Source organism: Sapajus apella, unplaced genomic scaffold (genome assembly GCF_009761245.1).
Source record: "Sapajus apella isolate SASKATOON/1434 unplaced genomic scaffold, GSC_monkey_1.0 scaffold50, whole genome shotgun sequence".
Taxonomy (NCBI): domain Eukaryota; kingdom Metazoa; phylum Chordata; class Mammalia; order Primates; family Cebidae; genus Sapajus; species Sapajus apella.
The window spans coordinates 3720386-3747045 of NW_022436990.1; the positions used below are offsets into that span (position 1 = coordinate 3720386).

The window sequence follows — 26660 nt, forward strand, 5'->3', positions numbered from 1 at the left end:
AATTAAACCAGAAGACCCTTATCTCTCACCATATGCAAAAATAAACTCAAGATGGATTAAATACCTAAACATAAAGCCAAAACTATAAAACTACTAGGAGAAAATATAAGGGGAACACTATAGGACATTGGTCTAGACAAATATTTTACGGTTAAGATGTCAAAAGCACAGGCAAGAAAAACAAAAATTGACAGATGGGACTATATTAAACTAACAGGTTTCTACACAACGGAAGAGCAGAAGAAAACAATCAACAATTGAGAGACAACTGGTTGAATGGTAGGAAACATATGCAAACTATTCATTCAACAAAAGACTAATATAAAAAACATACAAGGTACTCAATGGTTAAAAAAAGAAAGAAAAAAAAATCATTAAAACGTGGGCAAAGGACCAGGTGTGGTGACTGACTCAAGCCTGTAATCCCAGCCTTTGGGAGGCCAACGTGGGCAGATCATGAGGTCAAGAGATCGAGACCATCATGACCAACATGGTAAAACCCCATATCTACTAAAAATACAAAAATTAGCTGGGTGTGCTGGCACACCCCTGTAGTCCCAGCTACTCAGGAGACTGAGGCAGGAGAATCACTTGAACCCAGAAGGCAGAGGTTGCAGTGAGCCAAGATCAAACCACTACACTCCAGCCTAAGCAAGACTCGCTCAAAATAAAAAAAGTGGACAAAGGACATGAATTCACATTCTGAAAGACAATCAAGTGGCCAACAGGTATATCACCTTCCAAAACGCTACTTTCTAGTACATCACCTTGGGGGTTAGTATTTCAACATAAGAATTTTGGGGAACTTATTCAGACCACAGCAAGCACCAAATGTAACGTTGTTTTCACAGTTCTTATTTTACTTAATATTTTATTCAAACATTCATTTCACTTCGAGTATTTCTTTTTAGTTGTTTTTTTTTTTTTTTTTTTTTGAGGTGAGGCTTAGAATAGAAAGGCAGCAAAAATACTTCACAAGATCAGTGTTCCAAGCAACACCTGGGGAAATGCTAGTGTGAAGTACTCCAATTATAAATGTATCACTGATTTATTAAAGAATATTTAATCTTCTATCTTTTGGCACTGAAAAAAAAATTTAAAACTAAAACAACCAACTGGTCAACATAAGTATCATGATATTTGTTATGCTTCATTGCCTTTCCTTCTGTAATCATATTGATGTGCAAGAAGCCCATTAATGACCTACAAATCTGATTTAGGGAAGCACAAAACATATTGAGTCCAAAGCTCAAAATGTTGACACATCACTCGCTACAGTTATCCTGTGGGAAATCTCAATATTCCCCACAGAAAACAGTTAAGTATCTTACAAAAGAAGAGGGGAAAAAATAGCAAGAAAGAAACTGTGCAAGGAACTCAGTGAATACAAAACTAAGAAGATCAAAATTCTGAAATTCACCATTAGATAATGTCCTGGTTTTCTTTAAAATGTAATCAATTTTTGGGGATATACCCAAAGAACTATAAATTGTTCTACTATAAAGATACAGCCGGGCGTGATGGCTCACGCCTGTAATCCCAGCACTTTGGGAGGCCGAGGTGGGTGGATCACGAGGTCAAGAGATCGAGACCATCCTGGTCAACGTGGTGAAACCCCGTCTCTACTAAAAATACAAAAAAAAATTAGCTGGGCATGGTGGCGCGTGCCTGTAATCCCAGCTACTCAGGAGGCTGAGGCAGGAGAATTGCCTGAACCCAGGAGGCGGAGGTTGCGGTGAGCGGAGATCACGCCATTGCACTCCAGCCTGGGTAACAAGAGCGAAACTCCATCCCCAAAAAAAAAAAAAAAAGATACATGCACACATATGTTCACTGCAGCCCTGTGTACAACAGCAAAGACCTGGAACCAACCCAAATACCCATCAATGATAGACTGGACAAAGAAAATGTGGTACATATACACCATGGAATACTACACAGCCACAAAAAACGATGAGTTCGTGTCCTTTGTAGGGACTTGTATGAATCTGGAAACCATCATTCTCAGCAAACTGACACAAGAACAGAAAGCCAAACACCGTATGTTCTCACTCATAGGAGGGTGTCGAACAACAAGAACACATGGACTCAGGAAGAGGAGCATCACACACTGGGGGCAGCTGGGCGTGGGGAGGGAGGGGAGGGTGGGGACGATAACATGGTGAGAAATGCTAGATATAGTATGCACTTAAAGTAAAATAAATTAATTAAATAAAAATTAAAAAAATAAGAAATGAAAAAATAAAATATAATCAATTTTAACTTTTAAAAGTGTATTAATTTGTTGCTTTGGGCCATTCACGTCTATTTACAAGAAAGAAGGCAAATTTTTCATAACATGATTGAAGAAAGACCCATGTAAGTTTTAGTTTGGTACCTCAAAGTTATTGGTAAAAATAAAAAAGTTAATTAATTGAGCCATATTTACAGAAAAACTAGCTGACTTTATTATTATTGCCAAACAAATCTTTAAATCAACTAAAATTTATTTAATTAAGCATAAAGTTACTTTCACATTTGTCTACAACCACAGTAAATACAGTTCTTGGCATAAAGACACAGCTCTTAGAATTTAAAGCCTCCCCACCTGCAAGATTACATATATAAAACTCCGACTGTTGTTTATATAATAGTGGATTAGTTAACCAAATTAAAATAGTTATACTATGTAGAATAAAATAAAACGGAAATAATTTACTCATAAGATTTATATTTAAATCATCTTTATTTACAAAATACTATCCTGAGAATAATAATTCCATTAAGCTTCAATTTGAGCAAACGTGTAATCACTTAAGTAACAGCAGTTACTTAAACTGAAAATGAGATCAGTCAAAATTACTTTTGAAGAGAGCGAAAATATTGTCAGGTTTCTCGCTGTGGTTCTGGGTGTTCAGGAGCAGGCTCATTTGAAGGCGGAATCAACCCTGAAGGGAACTCACTTCTACCTTCAGAATGTGGGGGTGGGGGTAAAAATCCAGGTCTTGGGGGAAGGTAAGGAGGAAAACCCCTCGGTGGATAGACATTTCTCACTGTTCAAAGAGATTGGTAAAACACATTTTTTAACTTTAAGAACCTATACTGTGCACTAATAAATCATTAAGTTTATAATTTCCATTACCTATTCTTTTATTTGAAAATTGACCACAGAATAATTACTTGATCTAACATATTAATTTTTACAACATTGAGAAAAATGTTCCTCTTCAAACACAGATGAGTAAAGAAAATATTAATTTTTATGTAATTTTTGTCCTATCTTAATACCTGTTTTTTTCAAAAAAGAGGAATTATTTCAAAATATAGAAAACCTACTGTAAGAATAACTTTTTCTTTCGTTATCAAAGTCCTTCTCAAAAATACATTTTCACGTAATATAATTTTCACCAAACTTAAAATTTACATCATTGATTTCCAATTCTCATTTGATGTTATACTAAAACGTTTCCAGTTATATCACTGAGTCCCAATTCTGATTTGATATTATACTAAAACATTTCCAGTTATATCAAAGACCACCTTAAAATCCCCCCAAACAAAATTCATTTTAATTCACTTTAAACTTTAAAAAGAGAGGAGAAACAAGGGAAGGAATGACTACATGAGACATTCATTGGCAAAGCCTAGAATTTGGTAACTACATATTAATTCTACAGAACCGTATAGTTCAAAACGGTAAAGTATAAAAATAAAGGAAGATACTATTCCCTTTTTCTTATGTGAAGCTTTAAAAGAATTCAATAAATCCAACAATTAGGTCAAACATAATAAATACATTTTAAGTTTTAAATAAGTATGACTACATCAGAACTACTTATGAAAAAGACTTTTAAAAATAACTTAGTAATTTTAATGCTAGAATATAAATTTTAAATAGTTTAGCTAACTGCCAGAATAACCAGTTGCTACCAAATAAGATACAGATAATTTTAGTTCTATCATAAGACCTGCAAAACCTCAATTATTTTTTTGACTACCAAAATACAGAAATAATTCTATATTATTAAGATGAATCAAGTTGAAACCTCATTATAGTCCACTTATGGCTGGCTGCCTTCCCAGTTTGGAAAAGTAATGTTATATTCACAGAATGCTAGAAAAATTTTTCCTCCACTGTGTTACTACATGAACAGATAGTAAAATATCTCTGATTAGTAAAACATATACTGAACTTAAAAAAATTTTTTTTTACAAAACAAGCATACTTGCAAATGGAGCATGTGGTGGACCTGGGAAATCCCTTGGTGGAAAATAATCTCGAGAAGCTCCAAACATGGTTCCTGGAGGAGGTAGGGGGAAAGGAGGTCCTCTTCTCACGAAGGGGCCCCTTGTATCCACTGGAAACAATGGACCTCTCATTGGAGCAAGAGGTGAAGGAACAAAGCCAGGGACAGCTGCTTCATTTTCAGCGGGGAGAGATGCATCAGGCACGTTTAAATTCTATAATAAATTGACATATGGTAGTCACTAAAACAGAAAAATTTGCAATCGTTTTCTTGAAAATCTCAAGCTTAGAGACAGAAAGCATTCTATGACAGTCGTCTTCTTTTTTTTTGAGACGGAGTTTCGCTCTTGTATACCCAGGCTGGAGTGCAATGGCGCGATCTCGGCTCACGGCAACCTCCGCCTCCTGGGTTCAAGCAATTCTCCTACCTTAGCCTCCCGAGTAGCTGGGACTACAGGCCGCGCCACCATGCCCAGCTAATTTTTGTATTTTTAGTAGAGACGGGGTTTCACCATGTTGACCAGGATGGTCTCAATCTCTTGACCTCGTGATCCACCCGCCTCGGCCTCCCAAAGTGCTGGGATTATAGGCGTGAGACACCGCACCCGGCCCCATGATAGTCTTCGAAAGCTCTAGAGAAAGATTCAAACAGCTTTCCACATTAATATATCAGCTATCACACTTTGGCTATCACAAATATTTTATTAAGTCAACAGAAAACAGTTTTAACCAACAAAGTAGTATTCTGGCTAAAGATAAAGCAGAAATATAGCCCAAGAGCACCAAAATATATATTCTTTTATCAAATATATACTGGGAAAAAAGAAAATACAAGATGTCTATGTTTATATTTTCCAAAAATCAATATTTTAATTCACAAAAATATACTTTAAAATATTCAAATAAAAATCCAAGGTGGGGGGAATATAAAATCTTGTTTAACTACTAAACTAACTCAAACTCCTAGTCTGCAAATTGTATTTTATCACCATAGCTTACAATCTACAAAAGAAATAACTTTAATGTCAGGTAGAAAGTATTATTAGTCGGCCAGAGGCAGTGGCTCATGCCTGTAATCCCAGCACTATGGGAGGCCAAGGCGGGCAGGATCACCTGAGGTTGGGAGTTCAAGATCAGCCTGACCAACATGGAGAAACCCCATCTCTACTAAAAATACAAAATTAGCTGAGTGTAGTGGCGCATGCCTGTAATCCTAGCTAGCTGGGAAGCTGAGGCAGGAGAGTTGCTTGAACCCGGGAGGCAGAGATTGTGGTGAGCTGAGATCGCGCCACTGTACTCCAACCTGGGCAACAAGAGTGAAGCTCCATCTCAGAAACAAAAAAAAAAAAAAAGAAAGTTTATTAGTCAAAAAGAGAAAATCAGCTTTGTATCAAAATCTAGATTATTAGCTATATTTATGTTCCAGTAAACCATAAGATTAGAAGACTCAGGTGGCTCACACCTGTAATGCCAGCACTTTGGGAGGCTGAGGCAGGCGGATATTCTGAGGTCAGGAATTCAAGACCAGCCTGGCCAACATGGTAAAACCCCACCTCTACTAAAAAAAAAAAATACAAAAATTAGCCAGGCATGGTGGCGCATGCCTATAACCCCAGCTACTCAGGAAGCTGAGGCAGGAAAATTGCTTGAACTCAGGAGGCGGAATTTGCAGTGAGCCAAGATGGTGCCACTGCACTGTAGCCAGGGCAAGTGAATACATGGATACAATTCCACTTTCAATACTTACACCAAGATCATCTTTGGTATCATTTCTACTGGATTCCATTTCTGAAGGCACTGACCCATCTAGACATAAAAGTTAAACCATGAAATGTATGTGATTAATCACTTCATTCCTATAGTATTTCCAGATCACAAAACTGGTATTTTTCCCACTCCCCTTGTTGGCACATAAACCAGCTGGACACCAACATGGCATATTGGGACCACAAGAACAGCTTGAGTTTCCTAGAAATTCTGGCAGACTCAGAGTTCTGCAGTGGCATGTGGCAGTGATTCTCTTCCTAAGCAATTGTGCTGCTGCAGCATGCTAAGAAGACACCTGGGAGGAGGCATGTCTCTCCTTCCTTCTTTTCCCCCTCCCTCCTTTCATTTTTCTCTCCCATCCTCTTCTCCTTCCTCCCCGTCTTCTTTCCTTCCTTATTCCTCCATTAAGAGAGACTAGCCATTGGAATTTAGCTACTGTTCCCAATTTGTTATCATCAAGAACTGCAATCCCCTCTGACCACAACTACCTCTCCTCTTCCAGCTTTCTCATTTAGTAACTCTCACTACATCTGTCCTTGGAAGTCACTGATGCTTCCACTACTCTTACCAGTGAGTTTCCTCCCTCACTTCCTTCCCCAATTAACTAGACTCCAAAGTCCATGACTTCAGCCAGTTATCAATATCCTTGTCTTACTGGTCATTTTTCACATGTGCTTCACAACACTGAAATATTCAACTACGAACAGTAGCACTTAAAAATTATTATGCCAAATTAGGTATTGATCAACCAGTATTAAAAAACTGACAGATGTAAAAATTTTTAAATCGCATAGAAATGAATGTTTAATCTCACATTACTTTCATTCCATTAAACCTGATTTAATGGTGGGAATACAATTTCTAAAACCAAACAGAAAGAATTAATTATAATTCTGTAAGACCTTGGGACTGCTTTCTTTGCTTGTTATTTTTATAGTCTTACAATCTGATTTTCTGGCCAGGCACAGTGGCTCATGCCTATAATCCCAGCACTTAGGGAGGCCAAAGAGGGCAGATTACTTGAGGTCAGGAGTTGGAGACCAGCCTGGCCAACATGGTGAAACCCCTCTGCTAAAAATACAAAAAATTAGCTGGGAGTGGTGGTGGGTACCTGTAGTCCCAGATACCCAGGAGGCTGAGGCAGGAGAACCACTTGAATCCAGGAGGTGGAGGTTGCGGTGGAGCCAAGATGGTGCCACTGCACTCCAGTCTGGGCAACAGAGTGTGACTCTGTCTGAAAAATAATAAATAAAATAAAATACTGATTTTCTAGGCTAGACAAGGTGTCTCATGCCTGTAATCCCAACACTTTGGGAGGCCGAGAGAGGTGGATCGCTTGAGCCCAGGAGTTCAAGACCAACCTCAGCAACATGGCGAAATCTCATCTCTACAAAAAATAGAAAAAATTAGCCATGTGTGGTGGCGCACTCCTGTAGTCCCAGCTATTCAAGTGGTTGAGGTAGGAGGATCGCTTGAGCCAGGAGGTCGAGGTTGTGATGAGCTGAGATCATAGCACTGCATTCAGCCTGGATGACAGAGCAGGGCACATGCTCGCTCGTGCACACTCTCTCCCTCTCTCTATACATATATTTTTTCCTTTAATATTTTTTAAATAACAAAATATTTATTTTCTGGAATAGTAAACTATTTCCACTGGATAATACTCTCTCTTTCAAATACATGTTCTTTCCTAAGGAAACCTTTTCCAATACATTTACTTTAACTCTTGACTTAAAAAATTTTTTTTTTATTTTCTTAATGTTCTGTACTTCTGGTTGATACACTGCATACATCTATTCCCCAACTTTAATGGGTTGCTGTGAGGTAGTTTAAGCAAAAGAGAGCCTATAAATAGTAGACTGCTCAGTATATGTTAGTTATATCTAAGTATGAAATGTTTAAATAATATAACTGATTAAAATATCAACAGAGCATGCATCTAAATTGTTTTCTGGTGGATTTTTATGTATCCATTCACACTTGTTTGCCTTATTTCCCTGATTACTAAACAGAACATGTGTAAGTGGACTAGAAAAATTAGAAAATTAGTCACAGAACAGAGTAAAATTTATCATCATAGATATAAGGAGTAAACCTATTACCATGGTGCTCAAACCAACCCACGAACATATATTTGGATGCCACGTCTGTGTACAATATAACAAGAAACATAAAACCAGGATCTTTTCAGGAAAGAGATTTTGGCCTTAGAACTACCAGAGATAGCAATTATATTGGCCTTTAATCTAGCTTCCAATTCTTTAGTATGACACCAAAATTTTTAAAGAAGAAAAACACAAAGTACTTCTTACCCATTTTATCCAAAGAAGGCATATTAAAACTTCTGAGTTCTGCTGGTCCAGACAGTCTACCAGAATTAGAATAAAATCTGTCTTGCCTTTGTGGAGGAAGAGCTGAATCAGGATACAATTGTCCTTGAAAATAAGTTTTTTAAATGTTTTCATTAATATAAATATAAATCAAGTTTACTTAAGTTTAATGTATTGAACTTATACATTTGACCTCCATTATAAAACTTAAATTCATCTTCTTGGTTGACAACAGTAAACAATTTCAGAAGAACTGCATATTTTATTATAGCAATAACTTTCATAGTAAACACAGCATAATTTGTTACTTTGGACTCTGAAAGTTTCAATGACTGTGTAAATTAGAATATGTGAAAACAGAATTTAGTTTTATACATATAAGTGAATTCATTTAACTTTCAATTTTAATAATAATGGATGGAAGTAAATACATCAATATATCAAAAAAGACCCAAGAGACAGCTAATAAGGAAAAAAATAAAAAGGAAAAAATGTTTTAAGCACAGCAAGAAATTTAGCAGAACAGGTGATAATCTGTCATCAAAGCAGAAAGAGCATCATTCAAAGGTCATCATTGTCAAACTTTTAGTAATATTGACATTTTGAAATTTAATATCTATTCCAAACCAAATGGAAAGAGACGGGTGCAGTGGCTCACACCTATAATCCCAGAACTTTGGGAAGCCGAGGAGGCAGATCACCTGAGGTTAGGAGTTCAAGACCAGCCTGGCCAACATGGTGAAACCCTGTCTCTACTAAAGATACAAAAATTAGCCAGGCATGGTGCCACATGCCTGCAATCCCAGCTACTTAGGAGCCTGAAGCAAGAGAATCACCTGAACACCTAGAGGGGCAGAGGTTGCAGTGAGCCAAGATCATGCCACTGCACTCCAGCCTGGGTGACAGAGTGATACTCCGTCTCAAAATAAAAAATTAATTAAATGAAAATAAATTTTAAAAAAACTAAAGGGAAAGATCTCTCTGACTCAACAGACAGTAAAAGTTTCTGACTGCTGAAATGAAGAACATCTGGAGAGACACAAATTTGGACACCGACTATCTCAGGTGCTTCTATAGCCACCCTCCTTTGTCCACAGGGGCGATTTATAACAATATGGTATTAGGTTGGTGCAAAAGTAATTGCTGTTTAATAATTCCTGGGTCCTGGTGGAACTCATCACTCTTGAAAAAGTATAGGTAGTCTATCTCATTCTTGAGAGGTGATGGCAGACTGCTAGACTGGATATGCATATGCCCAACTCCAAAAATAAGGAGAACATCCAAGAAGGTGAATAGTGTAACTTTCCCCTGTCCTTTTACAATTATAGATTAACAACCCCAAATTGCCTCTAATGACTGACTTTATAGAATCATTGTTAGATATGTCACTTCTCCTCTGACTCTGCCATAGGGGACCTTATTGACACATCATCTCTCCTACACAAAACCAAAGAAACCACCTGGCACCAACCAGAGTCAATAAAGAAAATTATATTTAATGAGCTCCCAATGGTCAGTGGATGTGACAGAGGAGAGAAAGATCCAGATAGCTTGAAGGCTCATTTACGCTCCCTTTCAAAATCTCAGGGAGGAGCTGTTTCAAGGGGTTTGAGTTAGCCTAATGAAAGAAAAGGTCAATACCAACCACTGCGATCTAAACTGAGTTTTCCCTTTCTACTTCAAACACAGGATTAATTAAATGGGAAACTGGGCAAGGGGATGAAATAAAGAAACCTGAAGATCAACTCTTTTTAAATCAGGTCTCAAGATGCCACATAATTATTTTGCTTCTAAATTATATCCCCACACATCGACAACCTCAGAAATAAAAAATTTTGTTACAAATGTACTACTTCATAAACTACATGGCTATGTTGCCCTCCACTGGCAAAAACAATTCATTCCTTAAATCTTACCAGGGCCTAGTATGTGTCAGGCACAAACAATACAGTGTTGGTCTTGATACAGTCTATGCCCTTATAGTCTAATTGTCATAGAAACACAATGTAATTAATGGCTTAATAAAAGGAAATACACATAAGAGGTAGCCTATCTACTTCTGATTGCAGGAATCAGAAATGGAGTCAGACGCAGTAAAGCTTGCCCTGAAAGAAAAGATTAACAAGTAATCACGGGTATTCTAGTCAAATGCACATACACACGCGCGCACACACACACACACACACACACACACTCATATGCACATATATACATACACATAATATGACACAGCTATGCGGAAAGCATATAACCAATGAAGGACTGAAATGAACTATGGAAAATAAGGACATGAAAGGTCCCTTTCTTTTTTGCTTTCATACTTTTGTTTTTTATCACCCTTATAATAGAAGAGATGATTAGAAAGAAAGAATGGAAGAAGAAAAAAACAGAAGAAAAAATGAATAAGGAGTGGGAATAAGTATACTGTAGAAATCGGCTACTCTCACATATTTCATCCACGGCTTCTGCTGAGGACGATGGAGAGATATCTATTAAAACCAAAAATAGGCCAGGTGCGGTGGTTCATGCCTATAATCCCAGCACTTTAGGAGGCCAAAGCAGGTGGACTGCTTGAGGCCAAGAGTTCGAGACTGCCTGGCCAATATGGTGAAATCCCATCTCTCCTAAAAACACACAAAAAATTAGCTGGGCATGGTGGCACAGACCTGTGATCCCAGCTACCCAGGACGCTGAGACACAAGAATCGCTTGAACCCAGGTGGCTGAGGTTGCAGTTAGCCAAGATCACATCACTGCACCCCAGCCTGGGTGACAAAGCAAGACCCTGTCTCAAAAAATTAAAATTAAACAAATAATATGCATATCCTAGCAATTCCATTTCCTGGACTCATCTTGAAAGAACATACATACAAAAAGGGTGTTAGCTGCAGCATTGTTAGTAATGGTAAAACACGAGAGACACTCTAAATGCTCACCAACAGAACTCAATAAATATACTGTGATTTCTTATATATTGAAATACTATACCACAATTAAAGTAATAAACTCTATATATATTAACATGGAAAGAAATCAAGTCTGTAATGCTAATAAGGGAATTTGATAAAACAGAACTTTACTTTTTTAAAAATCATTATTTGAACTGAAAGTTTACACATACTAAATTCATGAGTTGCTGCCTCTAGGAAAGGAAGGTATTATGCCCAGGAAAGGAAATGTAATTAGTGTTCAACTAATTTATATAGTGTGCTTTCTATGTTTCATTTACACATTTACATACAAAAAACACACATATATATCTGAAGCAAATATTAATATGTAAATTCCCAAAGCTGATATCCAGGACTGTGCTATAATATCTCAATGTGTCATGTTCACCAAGTTACTCCACCTTTCTGTGCTTTTGTTTCATCATCTGTATGGGAATAACAGAATAACACTCTTAAGAGTGTTAGAATGATTAGTAAGTGGCATTTAGTCTGACACAAATTTTATAGTTTTATCAATATCTGATGATAAATTAAGCTTATGGTTATGATTACAATAAAAATAGAGTGTTGACTGGTCTCATTCAAATTTATGACGATAAATTTCAAACTGATGCTTTTTTAACAATGCCCTATAATCATACTACACTTTACTAATGTTTGAGTTCTCACCCAAACATCATTAATTTCTCCTTCTAGCCTGAATTATTCCTATCAGCAAATAAATGTTATAATATTAACCATCTTTAAAAAACAAAGTGTTTCTTCCTCCAGGTACTATCTCATCTCTTTTTCATTCAAAGCAAACATTTTCAAAAAGTTGTCTATATTTGTCCCTAGATCTTAATCTCTCCTCAACCTAGTCTCTTCTGGAAGACTGACAAAGTAAACACAGATGTTTAATGTTTATAAAAATGCATACAGTGGCAATTTATCAACCAAATAATCATTAGAATTTATAAAGGATCATTATACAAGATAAAAGTGATTAAGAAATATATATTCTCAAAAAAATAGTAGCCTAAAATTTGGGAACAACTTTAAGTAAATATCTTTCTTTGAGAGGATAAAAGCATATACCAAGACTTTAAAACACCTTATTAAGTATGTGAAGACTACAAGTTTTCATCAAGGAGATCAAAATGAGCCTTAAGACAAACTGTAATTCTACCAAATCAATCTTGTCAGAAAAACTGTTCAGAAGCTAGAATGACAATGGTCAGCATAAATGTCTACAAATCAGAAACAGTAAAGTAAAAATTTATGCCTATGTGTTCAAAGCTATCCAAGGTATTTTGATCTGCTTAGCATACTTTTGTTTCTCAAGGAAAGAGTCAAAACTGTTCTCATCAATTTAGCTGTACACTCTATGTCTCTTATTTGTTCAGCTCTTCAAGAAAAAGAGTTTTTAAACATGCCAGGCTAAAGGCCACACTTAATTCATGACTATACCACCAAAATATAGTTGCTTACTCTCATTGCTTTGTTTACATAAAATATATTATCCAAATCAGTAAAAGAACCAACAAAAATAAGAAAAACCATATACACACTCCTTGTTCTTTTAAACAATTAAAACTAAGAATACTAAAGTTAAAAAAAAAAAAAGGACAAGGAGGGCTTAGTGGCTCATGTCTGTAATCCCAGCACTTTGGGAGGCCAACATGGCAGGATTGCTTGAGTCGAGGATTTTGAAACCTGCCTGGGCAATACAGTGAGACTCCATCTCTACAGAAAATTTAAAAATTAGTCAAGCATTAGTGGTGCATTCCTATAATCCCAGCTACTTGGGAAGCTAACGCAGGAGGATCACTTGAGCTTAGGAGGTCAACGCTGCAGTAAGCTGTGTTCATGCCACTACATTCCAGCCTGGGTGACAGATTGAGATTCTGTCTCAAAACAAAACAAAATAATAAAATAAACTTTAACTGACAATTAAAATTCAGTAAAATTAAAATGTCTGTTTCTCAAGTTATACTAGACATATTTTAAGTACTTACTAGCCACATGTGCCCAATGTCTACTGCACTGGACAGTAAAGACATGAAACATTTTTATCATTGCAGAAAGTTCTATTGGACTGAGCTGTTGTAGTAAAAGACTGTTTCAGTATTACATTCATTTCATTATATTAACTCATCAATGAATTACATAACCACACCTTTTTAATAATTTATTCCTTTTTATCCCAACATCTCAAATAAGATGTTCAGTAGAAATTCTTGTAAAAATGAAGCAAACTATAGCATATAGATCCTAAAAATATATTTAGAACTGAAAATATAGAGTTAACATTTTAACTCCTTCTCCTTGGGAAAGCTACTAACCTACTGTATCTATCTAAATCTATGGCAACAATTTTCAAACTATATCCCCCAACCTGAGCTACAGTTAGAAGTACTTATCTAGCAGCACCATAACACAGGGAAATGAATGAATGAATGAATAAATGAATGTAGTCATCTGCAGCAGTGATCCCTAACCCCTGGGCTTCGGGCTGGTACCTCTCTGTTGCCTGTTAGGAACTGGCCTGACAGCAGAAGGTGTGTGGGGCAAGCAAGCATTACCACCTCAGCTCTGCCTCCTGTCCGATCAGCTGAGGCATTCTATTCTCACACGAGTGTGAATTCTACTGTGAACTGCACATGCGAGGGATCTAGCTTGCACATTCCTTATGAGAATATAACTAATGCCTGAGATCTGAAGTGAACGCTTTCATCCCCGCAACCACCATGGAAAAATTATGTTTCATGAAACCAGTCCCTTGTGCCAAAAAGGTTAGGGACTGCTGATCTACAGGATAGTGACATTATCTACTTAATAAATGACAATACTTCACTTTGATTTCTAAAAGTGAAGACAAAACAAGCCAATACATAAAACTTGAAAGTTTTCATGAGAATCACCTTTGTTATACAGTTAACCTTGGCAAAAGAATTATATGAACAATTTAAACTACTTTCTTACCAGGTCTCTTTGATCTAATAATATTTGCATTCTAAATATGAAAACACTTTTGTGTTTTTTCTTATGGACTTAAGTGCTGAGCAAGGTAAATCACACTCATAAATTTTTGTTGCAGGTTAGTATTTACAAAGAATTTATAATCAACTGGTTATTCCCAGGACATATTTCTGTTAAAATTTTAATTCTGATTACTATATGATATGTGAGTATTATCAACTTACTTATGTTATTCATCAAGAACATTTTTTTCTGCTAAAATCATAAATAAGATTTCCTATTAAACTTATAAGATGAAAAACCAAACTGAAAACTATCCCTTTATCTGCTAGTTATATCACTGTGCTCAAATTGTGAAAAACATTATATGCTTAAAACTTACACTTTTCTGTATGTGAATGGATATACAATGATGATTTTTACATTTTTAAAAGAGTCACAGAAATCTGCAAAAATACTACAGAGAGATCCTGCACAGCCTTTACTCAACGTTTACATCTTTCATAACTAAAGTGTATTGTAACAGCCAGAAAATTAATATTGGTACAACTCATGTGTACAGTTCTATGACATTTTACTGCATGTGTAGATCTGTATAATCACTATCAGTCTGAAGATACAGAATTATTGCATCACCAAAAACATCTCCCTCGTGCCACCCCTTTATAGTCATACCCATCCCCCACCCCCACTACTATCGCAAACTCTTACATTCACCAATCTGTTTTCCATTTCTATATTGTTATTTCAAGAATGTTACATACGGCCAGGTACGGTAGCTCATACCTACAATCCCAGCACTTTGGGAGGCTGAAGTGGATGGCTCACTTGAGTCAGAAGTCCGAGACCAGCCTGGCTAACATGGCAAAACCCTGTCTCTATTAAATAATACAAAAATTAGCCAGGCATGGTGGCATGCACCTGTAGTCCCAGCTACTTGGGAGGCTGAGGCAGAATAGTTTGAACCCGGGAGGCAGAGGTTGTAGTGAGCCAATATCACACCACAGCACTTCAGCCTGGGGGACACAGCAAGATTCCATCTCAAAAAAAAAGAATGTTATGCCGGGCGCGGTGGCTCACGCCTATAATCCCAGCACTTTGGAAGGCCGCAGCGGGCGGATCACAGGTCAACAGATCAAGACCACCCTGGCCGACATGGTCAAACCCCGTCACTACTAAAAATACAAAAAAATTAGCTGGGCACGGGGGTGTGCGCCTGTAGTCCCAGCTACTCGTGAGGCTGAGGCAGGGGAATTGATTGAACCCAGGAGGTGAGGGTTCCAGTGGGCCGAGGTCACGCCACTGCACTCCAGCCTGGCGCCTGGTGATGGAGTGAGACTCTCAAAACAATGCCAAGCTAATATTAATGTATTAGAACATTATATACACAGAATAATAATACAGTATGTACACTTATGAAGCTGGTTTTCTTTATTCAACGATTGAGATACTTCCAAATTGTTGCAGGTATCAATAGTTCATTATTTATAGTATGATTGCATTGTGACCAAAGAACATACTCTGTATTATTTCACTTCTTTTAAAAGTGTTGAGGTTTGTTTTACATTATGGCCCAGGATATAATCTATCTTGTAAAACGTTCCACTGCTACTTGAAAAGCATGTGTACTCTGCTGCTGTTGGGTAACTTGTTCCATAAATGTCAATTAGGTCTTGTTGGCTGATGGCAATGTTCAGTTCTTCTATATATTTGATGAATTTTCTCTTCAGTTGTTCCATCAATTGCTGAGAGAGGGATGTTGAAGTCTCCAATTATAACTGGATTTGTCTTTTTTCCTCTCAGTGCTATCACTTTTTGTTTCCCATACTTTGTAGCTGCTGTTTGGCATATGCGTATTTAAGATTTGCTATATCTTCTTGACCCCATTTTCTTTTGATTAATGTTTGTACAATGTTTGTACTGTTGTACAGTTTCTATCCTTTTACTTTCCATCTCCTTATATTTGAATGAGTTTCTCATAGACTGTATATGGTTATGTCACTATATAACATATAAGGTATAAAGAAATAAAACAAGTTTTAAAAAATCACACTAAAAGCCAGGCATGACAGCTCATGCCTGTAGTCCCCTGCTATTTAGGAGACTGAAGCGGGAGGACCACTGGAGGTTAGGAGTTTGAGACCAGCCTGGGTAAACATAGCGAGACCTCATCTCCAAAAACAAATTAAAACAAAATAAAAATTACCCAGGCATTGTGGCATATGCCTATAGTCTCAGTTACTTGGGAGGCTGAGAGGGGAGGATTGCTTGAGTCCAGGAGTTCAAGGCTACAGTAACCTATGACCACGCCATAGCAATCCAGCTAGGTGACAAAGTGAGACACTGTCTCTAAAAAAAATCTTTAAAAAAAATTTTTTAATCACACTAAAGGATAAAAAAGTGAAGACCAGAAAGCAAATTTCTTGATTTCCAGTCCAAATGCTTTTTCACCTAAGCCAGTCTTGTTCTAAACATGCAAACTAATTAAATACACGTATAACAATGTTAGATGAATAGATACACTGTAGACTATTCAACACTGTATAAAACTTTGTATACATATTGTGCTTTGTATACATATTATCAGCAGAATTAGCTCTATCCTAATAAGGTAGCCAAATTTGTGTACTAACCTTTAATAACCATTTATATTCCACACAGAGTTTTAAAAGAAATCTTTAAAAAAAAGTTTTAAAATCCTTATTAGTTTATAAGGTTGAGTCTGCTACTGAAAATAATGAAAATAAAATGTTGATTACTTGAAGAAACTAGGTGTATACTTGCTAATAAAACCTCTAAGTAATAAGAATGTTTGGATCAAAACCACAATGAGATTCCACCTTACCACTAGTCAGAATGGCTACTATTAAAAAGTCAAAATTTGCAGAGAATATGGAATGCTTTTACACTGTTGGTGTGAATATAAATTGTTAGGCCACTGTGGAAATCAGTTTTAACATTCCTCAAAGAACTTAAAACAGAACTATCATTTGACCCAGCAATCCCATTACTAGGTATATATCCAAAAGAAACTAAGTCGTTCTACAAAAAAGGCACGAGCACTCCTATGTTTATCACAGCACTATTCACAATATCAAAGACATGAAATCAATCCAGATACCCACCAACAGTGGACCGGATAAAGAAAATACAGTACATATACACCATAGAATACTACAAAGACCTAAGAAAGAATGAAATCATGTCCTTTGCAACAACATGGATGCAGCCAGAGGCCATTATCCTAAGTGAATTAATGCAAAAACAGAAAACCAATTCTCACTTATAAGTGACAACTAAACACCACTGAGTACACATGGACATAAAGATGGCAACAACAGACACTAGGGACTACCAGAGTAAAGGGAGGAAAGAGGAAGGGAGGCAAGGGCTGAAAAATTGTGGGTACTATGCTCACTTCCTGGGTGATGAGTTCAGTCATGCCCGAACCTCAGCATCACACAATATACCCATGTAACCTACATGTGTACCCTGTGAATCTCAAATAAAAGTTAACATTAAAATATTTTTTTAAAGAATGTCTGGAATAGGGTATATGAGAAAAAAGGTAAGTTACAGCAGTTTTTTTCTGACTATATAAGCTAAGAAAAGTTTTCTCTCTTTTCAAAGTATTTAACAGTGCAAAAATAAGTGATTCCTTGTAATTATGGAACTATTTAAATTATTTCTGCTAACTCCTCTTAAGTCAATGGAAATCTGAAACTTTTCTTCCAAGTAGTAATATGTTAAGAAAATATACACATTTTACAAAGTATCCCTAACAGACTAAATGACAGATAACCTCAACTAGAGAATCCATATTTTTCAGAAACGTATTTTAGTTGTCATATTATTTTTTAACATAAGTATTTTAAACTAAAATATTTTAAAATTTAAGAAAAATATTAAAGACAAGTATTAGTGAGAAGGACTCTTCATGAGTCCCAATAAGTCAACCTTACATAAAAGAGAGGCCGATTACTTTAGAACATCACCATTCCTGTTGTACAGAAGTCAATGTTTTCTTTGGTTGTTTTTGTGTGTGGGGGTGGGGGGGAAGGCACGTGGGACAGAATCTCACTATTTTGGCCAGCCTGCTCTAGAACTCCTGCCCTCAAGCAATCCTCCCATCTCATCCTCCCAAAGTGCTAGGATTCCAGGCATGAGTCACTACACTCAGCCAGAAGACCATATTTTGAAGGAGAGAAAATAGTGACAAGTAAAATTTATTGCCCAAGGTTACACAAAAAAGTAACAGCAATGGTAAGATTTAAAAAGCCTAGGCCGGGTGCAATGGTTCACACCAGTAATCCCAGCACTTTGGGAGGCCGGGGCAGGTGGATCACCTGAGGTCAGGAGTTCAAAACCAGCCTGGCCAACATGGTGAAACCCCATGTCTACAAAAACACAAAAAATTAGCTAGGCATGGTGGCACACGCCTGTATTCCCAGCTACTCAGGAGGCTGAGGCAGGACAATCACTTGAACCCAGGAGGCGGAGGTTGCAGTGAGCCGAGGTCGCGCCATTGCACTCCAGCCTGGGCGACAAGAGCGAAACTCCGTCTCTCTCTCTCTCTATATATATATATATATGTTATTTTCTCTTTTAAGAGCAAGCATAGAATATTTTTGTAACTTTAGGTAGGAATGAATCTAACCGAGAAATGCATTTATAATTTATGCTAGTGCCTCAGGAGTCATTTAGCCCTACTCACTCATCATAAATTTTAGAACAATACTGAAAATTCCTTTACTGTGTCTTTAGAAGTACCCTTGTCTATGACATTGAGATTATAGTTGACACAGGTTGGCCCGCTGTCCAACCAAATGGACCAAGTTCATTACTTAGAGATACTCTGTAGAATGGACACATTATCTCTTCCATGAAGATATCAATTTAGAAGCTCACAAATTTTTAAAAGTATGGAGACCAGGTTCCATTTCTAGTAAGGTGAGTAAACTCAGACTGACTCTCCTACAAAAAACTATAAACTCCAGACTATACAAAAAAAAAAAAAAATGCCTGAAGCCCTTAAGCATGAACAAAAGCAGGAAGACTTAGAAAAGAAGTGGGAGTTTGGAAGAAGGAAGGAATAGCAACTAGGTAGGGGGTGCATTTTCCACTTTTATGTTGTAACCTAAAGGAAGACCACAGTGAGTTGCAGCACACAGCAGTCAAAACTCAGTAAAACTTTCTTGCCTGAAGAACAAGTGCACAGAGCAGAGCCTGAGGCAATGGGATTGGGATATCCTAGAAAAGAGAAAGCCAGAAAGGTAAAGCCCAAAATTCTGGGTATAATCTCTGCTCAAGTCTATGGCTGACCCCCTGAACCACACATGTAAAAGGCAAATTTAAGCAGTTTTCAGGTAAGGCAAAAAAAACTGAACTGATATTTGAGTTGTTGCCCACCACAGAAGAGAAAAAGTCTGCAGTTTGAGCCTATCCAAGTAAATGGTCTTCTAAAACAAGACCAATAATAATCTTAGAGGAACAGAATAGAATCCAGAATTGCCACAATGTCTAGGATCCAAAACAAACTCATCAAGAAAGAGGAGAATGTGACCCACCCTTAAGGGAAAATATAATCACTAGAGGCCAACCTTAAGATGACCCTGATGTTAGAATTATCATGCAATGACTTTAGAGCAGTTATTATAAAACTAATATACTCAATGGTATAAAAAATGCTTATAACGAATAAAAAGATTTTTAAAAAACTCAGCAGAGAAATCAAAACTATAAAAAAGGAACCAAATGGTAATTTTAGACCTAAAAATATATCTAAAATAAAACTTTTACTAGATAAGCTTAATAGTATAATGGAGATAGAAAAGCAAAGACTCAGTAAACCCGAAGATGGATCAAAAGAAATTGTTGATTCCCAGGCAAGATGGCCAAATAGGAATAGCTTCAGTCTGCAACTCACAGTGAGACCCAATGCAGAAGGCAGGTGATTTCTACATTTCCAACTCAGGTACCTGGTTCATCTCACTGGGACTGGTTAGACAATGGGTGCAGCCCACAGAGGATGAGTAGAAGCAGGGTGAGGCATCACCTCACCAAGGAAGTGCAAAGGGTTGGGAAACTCCCTCCCCTAGCCAAGGGAAGCCATGAGGAACTGTGCCGTGCAGGATGGTGCTATCCGGCCCATGTACCATGCTTTTTCCGCAGTCTTCGCAACCCACAGACCAGGAGATCCCCTTGAGTGGCTACAGGACAAGGGCCCAGGGTTTCAAGCAAAAACCTGGGTGGTTGTTTGAGCAGACATTGAGCTAGCTGCAGGAGGTTGTTTTTTTCTTCCATACCCCATGGGCGCCTGGAACAACACAAAGACAGAACCATTCACTACCCTGGAAAGTGCACTGAGGCCAGAGAGCCAAGTGGTCTTGCTCAGCACAGAGCTCAGCAAGCTAAGATCCACTGGCTTAAAATTCTTCCCTAGCAAACTCCAGCAGACCTGCAGAACAGGGGCCTGTTAGAAGAAAACTAACAAACATGAAGCAATAGCATCAACATCAACAAAAAGGATGACCACGCAAAACTACATCTGAAGGTCACCGACAGCAAAAGGCAAAGGTAAATAAATCCACACATTACATAATGACAACGGGATCAATGCAACAAGAAAAGTTAACTATTCCAAATATATATGCATCCAATAAGGAGCACCCAGATTCATAAAGCAAGTTCTTAGAGACCTACAAAGAGACTTAAACCCCCCACACAATAATAGTGAGGGACTTTAACACTCCACTGTCAATATTAGACAGATCAATGAGATAGAAAATTAACAAGGATATTCAGGACTTGAACTCAGCTCTGGACCAAGTGGACCTAAAAGACATCTACAGAACTCTCTACCTCAAATCAACAGAATATACATTCTTCTCAGAACCACACAGCACTTATTCTAAAACTGACCACATAATTGAAAGTAAAACACTCCTCAGCAAATGTAAAAGAACAGAAATTGTAACAGTCTCTCAGACCGCAGTGCAATAAAATTAGAACTCAGGATTAAGAAACTGACTCAAAACCGCACAACTACATGGAAACTGAACAACCTGCTCCTGAATGACTACTAGGTAAAAAACGAAATTAAGGTAGAAATAAAGATGTTCTTTGAAACCAATGAGAACAAAGATACAACGTACGAGAATCTCTGGGACATATCTAAATCAGTGTTAAGAGAGAAATTCACAGCACTAAAATGCACACAGGATAAAGTAGGAAAGATCTAAAATCGACACCCTAACATCACAATTAAAAGAACTAGAGAAGCAAGAGCAAATAAACTCAAAAGCTAGCAGAAAGTAAGAAATAACTAAGATCAGGGAAGAACTGAAGGAGATAAAGACACAAAAAACCTTTCAAAAAAAAACAATCAATGAATCCAGGAGCTGGTATTTTGAAAAGATTAACACAATAGACCACTAGCAGACTAATAAGGAAAGAGAGAATAAGCAAATAGACACAATAAAAAATGATGAAGGGGAGATAACTACTGATTCCACAGAAATACAAACTACCATTGGAGGATACTATAAACACTTCCATGCCAATAAACTACAAAATCCAGAAGAAATGGATAAATTCCTGGACACATACACCCTCCCAAGAGTAAGCAAGGAAGAAGTCCAATCCCTGCATAGACCAATACATAACAAGTTCTGAAACTGAGGCAGTAATTAACAGCCTACCAACCAAAAAACGCCCAGGACCAGAGGGTTTCACAGCCGAATTCTACCAAAGGCACAAAGAGGAGCTGGTACCATTCCTTGTGAAACTATTCCAAATAATATAAAAAGAGGGACTCTTCCCTAACTCATTTCGTGAGACCAGCATCATCCGATTCCAAAACCTGGCAGAGACACAACAAAAAAGAAAATTTCAGGCCAATATCCCTGATGAACGTCGATACAAAAATCCTCAATAAAATACTGGCAAACTGAATCCAGCAGCACATTAAAAAGCTTATCTACCACAATCAGGTTGGCTTCATCCCTGGGAGGCAAGACTGGTTTGACATATGCAAATCAATAAACATAATCCATCACATAAACAGAACCAATGACAAAAACCATATGATTATCTCCATAGATGCAGAAAAGGCTTTGGCAAAATTCAACACCTATTCATGCTAAAAACATGAACTTTCTTCGCCGGGCGCGGTGGCTCAAGCCTGTAATCCCAGCACTTTGGGAGGCCGAGGCGGGTGGATCACGAGGTCAAGAGATCGAGACCATCCTGGTCAACATGGTGAAACCCCGTCTCTACTAAAAAAAATACAAAAAATTAGCTGGGCATGGTGGCACATGCCTGTAATCCCAGCGACTCAGGAGGTTGAGGCAGGAGAATTGCCTGAACCCGGGAGGCGGAGGTTGCGGTGAGCCGAGATCGCGCCATTGCACTCCAGCCTGGGTAACAAGAGTGAAACTCCGTCTCAAAAAAAAAAAAAAAAAAAAAAAAACCATGAACTTTCTTCACAAAATCAGAAAAAACTACTTTAAGTTTCATATGGAACCAAAAAAGAGCCCAAATAGCCAAGACATTCCTAAGCAAAAAGAACAAAGCTGGAAGCATCACATACCTGACTTCAAACTGCACTACAATACTACAGTGACAAAAATAGCATGATACTGGTACCAAAACAGATATACAGACCAAGAGAACAGAACAGAGGCCTCAGAAATAACGCCACAGATCTACAACCATGTGATCTTTGACAAACCTGACAAAAACAAGCAATGGGGAAAGGATTTCCTGTTTAATAAATGGTGTTGGGAAAACTGGCTAGCCACATGCAGAAAACTGAAACTGGACCCCTTCCTTATGCCTTATGCAAAAATTAACTCCAGATGGATTAAAAATTGAAATGTAAGACTTAAAACCATAAAAACACTAGAAGAAAACCTAAGTAATACCATTCAGGACATAGGTATGGGCAAAGACTTCATGACTAAAACACCAAAAGCAACTGCAACAAAAGCCAAAATTGACAAATGGGATCTAATTAAATTAAAGAGCTTCTGCACAGCAAAAGAAACTATCATTGGAGTGAACTGGTAACGTACAAAATGGGAGAGAAAACTTTTGCAATCTATCCATCTGACAAAGGGCTAATATCCAGAATCTACAAAGAACTTAAACAAATTTACAAGAAACAAACAAACGACACCATCGAAAAACGGGCAAAGGATATGAACAGACACTTTTCAAAAGAAGACATTTATGCAGTGAACAAACATATGAAAAAATGCTCATCATCACTTGTCATTAGAGAAATGCAAATCAAAACCACAATGAGATACCACCTCGTGGCAGTTAGAATGACAATCATTAAAAAGTCAGGGAACAACAGATGCTGGAGAGGATGTGGAGAAACAGGAATGCTATTACACTGTTGGTGGGAATGTAAACTAGTTCAATCATTGTGGAAGGCAGTGTGGCACTTCCTCAAGGATCTAGAAATAGATATACCATTTGACCCAGCAATCCCATTACTGGGTATATACCCAAAGGATTATAAATCATTCTATTATAAAGACACATGCACACACGTTTATTATGGCACTATTCACAATCGCAAAGACCAGGAACCAACCCAAATGCCCACCAATGTTAGGCTGGATAAAGAAAATGTGGCATATATACACCATGGAATACTATGTAGCCATAAAAAAGGATGAGTTCATGTCCTTTTCAGGGACATGGATGAAGCTGGAAACCATCATTCTCACCAAACTAACACAATAACAGAAAATCAAACACCGCATGTCCTCACTCACAAGTTGGGAGTTGAACGGTAAGAACGTGGGCACAGGGAGGGGAACATCACACACCGGGGCCCGTTGGGAGGCAGGGGGCAAAGGGGAGAGATAGCATTAGGAGAAATACCTAATGTAGATGTTGCAGCTATTAAAACAGCAGTTATTATCGTATTTCAAAATATTCTGCTGTGACTCTTCTGGTAAATATATTTATTTTGGTTAGATAAAATGCTGACAATTACAAAAGAGGATGAATGGTACAACTGCACGGGGTGATTAAAGAATTTGAATAGCTAAGTGTATTAAAACTCTAAAAGCTATATACCTTCAACTAAATTCTAGGAAGGACATGCTGAGGTGACAAAAGGGATTTTTCACTTCTTTACACACTTCTGCGTTGTTTGGATTTTCTAAAATAAACATGCATTATCTCTATAAGCAACAAAAACAATAAAAACATTCCATTTAGGGAGAAAAACAGCTTTCTAAACAATTAAATCATTCTCAAATCATTCAATTTAGATTCATTCTGTTTAGATTATTTATCATTGTTCTCAAAATGTACCATGGTTTTTCTTGAGAGACAGCACATATATACCCCTCTCTTCTTTCATTCCTGTGTGTTTCACATCCCGGCTGTCTTTCAAAAAGAAATAATAACTATTGCCTTTACATACCTGGTGGAGGAAACGTCAACCTACGGTCCTGTTCCCATGGAGGTGACAGGGACCCGGTGTCAGAAGGAGCCCTATGAGGATCAGTTAACCTATCACAGCTTGATTCTCCTCTTTCACTGGTAATCTGATGGTCCAGAGGATTCCCTGGGCCTCTTGAGCCTAATTAAAGAAAAAAATATACAAATTTGTTTCATCTTAAAAAGTCATATACTTGTTTTACACATAAAATCAGTGGTTAAATCATAAGTTATAAATACGAAATCTGAAAAGTAAGGGTTTAGAAAGTAAATTGCTATAGTGATTCCTATGCCAGATGTAGCAGGATAATTAAAGTGATTATAATAAATGATTAAATAAAAAATATATGAAATAATAAAAATAAATGAATATAAAATATAACCATTTTTAAAAATAAATGATTTTCTTGCTTAAACTAATATTACAATAATCCAAATGGGCATGATTTCTTTAAAACAGTCATCTTAGCAGTTATATATCTATTTTAGTAATTTTCCTACTATTTAAAGTATCTTTCAGAAAAACTCTTTTGGAAATGCACTGAGATTAACTTAAGAGCCATGCAGGCCGGGCCCAGTGGCTCACACCTGTAATCCCAGCACTTTGGGAGGCCGAGGCAGGCAAATCACAAGGCCAAGAGGTCAAGACCATTCTGGCCAACTTGATGAATCCCCGTCTCTACTAAAAATACAAAAGTTAGCTAGGTGTGGTGGCACACATCTGTATTCCCAGCTACTCGGGAGGCTGAGGCAGGAGAATCACCTGAACCTAGAAGGCAGAGGTTGCAATGAGCCAAGATCACACCACTGCACTCCAGCCTGGCAACAGAGCAAGACTCCGTATTTAAAAAATAAATAAATAAATAGCCCCCCATGCAAAAAATTGCATCTCAATATTAAAACATGACTCTCCACTTCCACCCAAATTCAATGAGTAGTGTTAAGAGTCAATGAGAAGATAAGAAACACTTCTGCCCAAAAACGATTTTAACTAGCCTGATTTAAAACATTACATACAACAGATAAATTGGCTTTATATGGCTTTCAGTAATTTCTAAATATCAAATTCACATTCAAAAGGAGAATTCATAAGTTCTGAAGACAAGTCTAAAACAATAGTTTCAAAAAAAAACAGCACTGTTGAAATAATCACTTTAAATGAGCTAATATTCATTTGGATAAGAAAATCTGGTAAGTTTACATTTATAAAGGGGTGAGTAATTTTAAAGTCCCCTTCTGATGACCGCAGAAAAGATAGTACCTTAATTTAAAACCCATATTCAGGGCCAGGCACAGTGGCTCACACCTGTAATCACAGCACTTTGGGAGGTTGGGGAGGGCAGATCACCCGAGGTCAGGAGTTTGAGACCAGCCTGGCCAACATGGTGAAACGCCATCTCTACTAAAAGTACAAAAATTAGCCAGGTATGGTGGCAGGTGCCTATAATCCCAGCTACTAGGGAGGCTGAGGCAGGATAATCACTTGAACTCAGGAGGAGGAGGCTGCAGTGAACCAAGATCGTGCCACTGCACTCCAGCCTGGGTGACGGAGTGACACTCCATCTCAAAAAAAATAAAATAAATAAAATAAAACCCATATTCAATTAAAATGGAAAAGACAAATATAAAAAAATGTTTTAACATTCATAACATACATTAATACCTCATTTATCTGTCACTGAGGGGGAAAAGGGGTCTTCTCAAAATTATATTGTCCAGGAAACAAAAGCTTATTATTCTCAAGAACAGCAAGGCAGGGTGTCACTGTTTCCCAGACTGGAGTGCAGAGGTGCGATTCTCAGCTTACTGCAACCTCCATCTCCTGGACTCAAGCAATCCTCCCACCTCAGCCTTACAAGCAGCTGGGACACCAGGCATGTGTAACCACACTTTGCTAATTGCTGTATTTTCTGTAGATACAGGGTTTTGCCATGTTATCCAGGCTGGTCTCAAACTCCTGGGC

General features: G+C 37.5%; 1 protein-coding gene across 2 annotated transcripts in view; it reads right to left on the minus strand.

Moving 5' to 3' along the window:
• Positions 1–2423: 2423 nt before the first annotated feature.
• The window catches only part of LOC116526229 (melanoma inhibitory activity protein 2-like), a 31444-nt gene continuing 7207 nt past the window's right edge, over positions 2424–26660 (minus strand). The window contains exons 4-8 of one of the 2 annotated variants that reach the window (XM_032242491.1): positions 24681–24839; positions 8305–8427; positions 5973–6031; positions 4206–4440; positions 2424–3032 (exon numbers count right to left, since the gene is read on the minus strand). In XM_032242491.1, coding sequence (XP_032098382.1) covers positions 2866–3032; positions 4206–4440; positions 5973–6031; positions 8305–8427; positions 24681–24839 — 743 coding nt within the window. In that variant the 3' untranslated portion in view covers positions 2424–2865. The remainder of the gene's footprint in view (positions 3033–4205; positions 4441–5972; positions 6032–8304; positions 8428–24680; positions 24840–26660) is intronic. The other variant, XM_032242492.1, reaches the window with a different exon arrangement.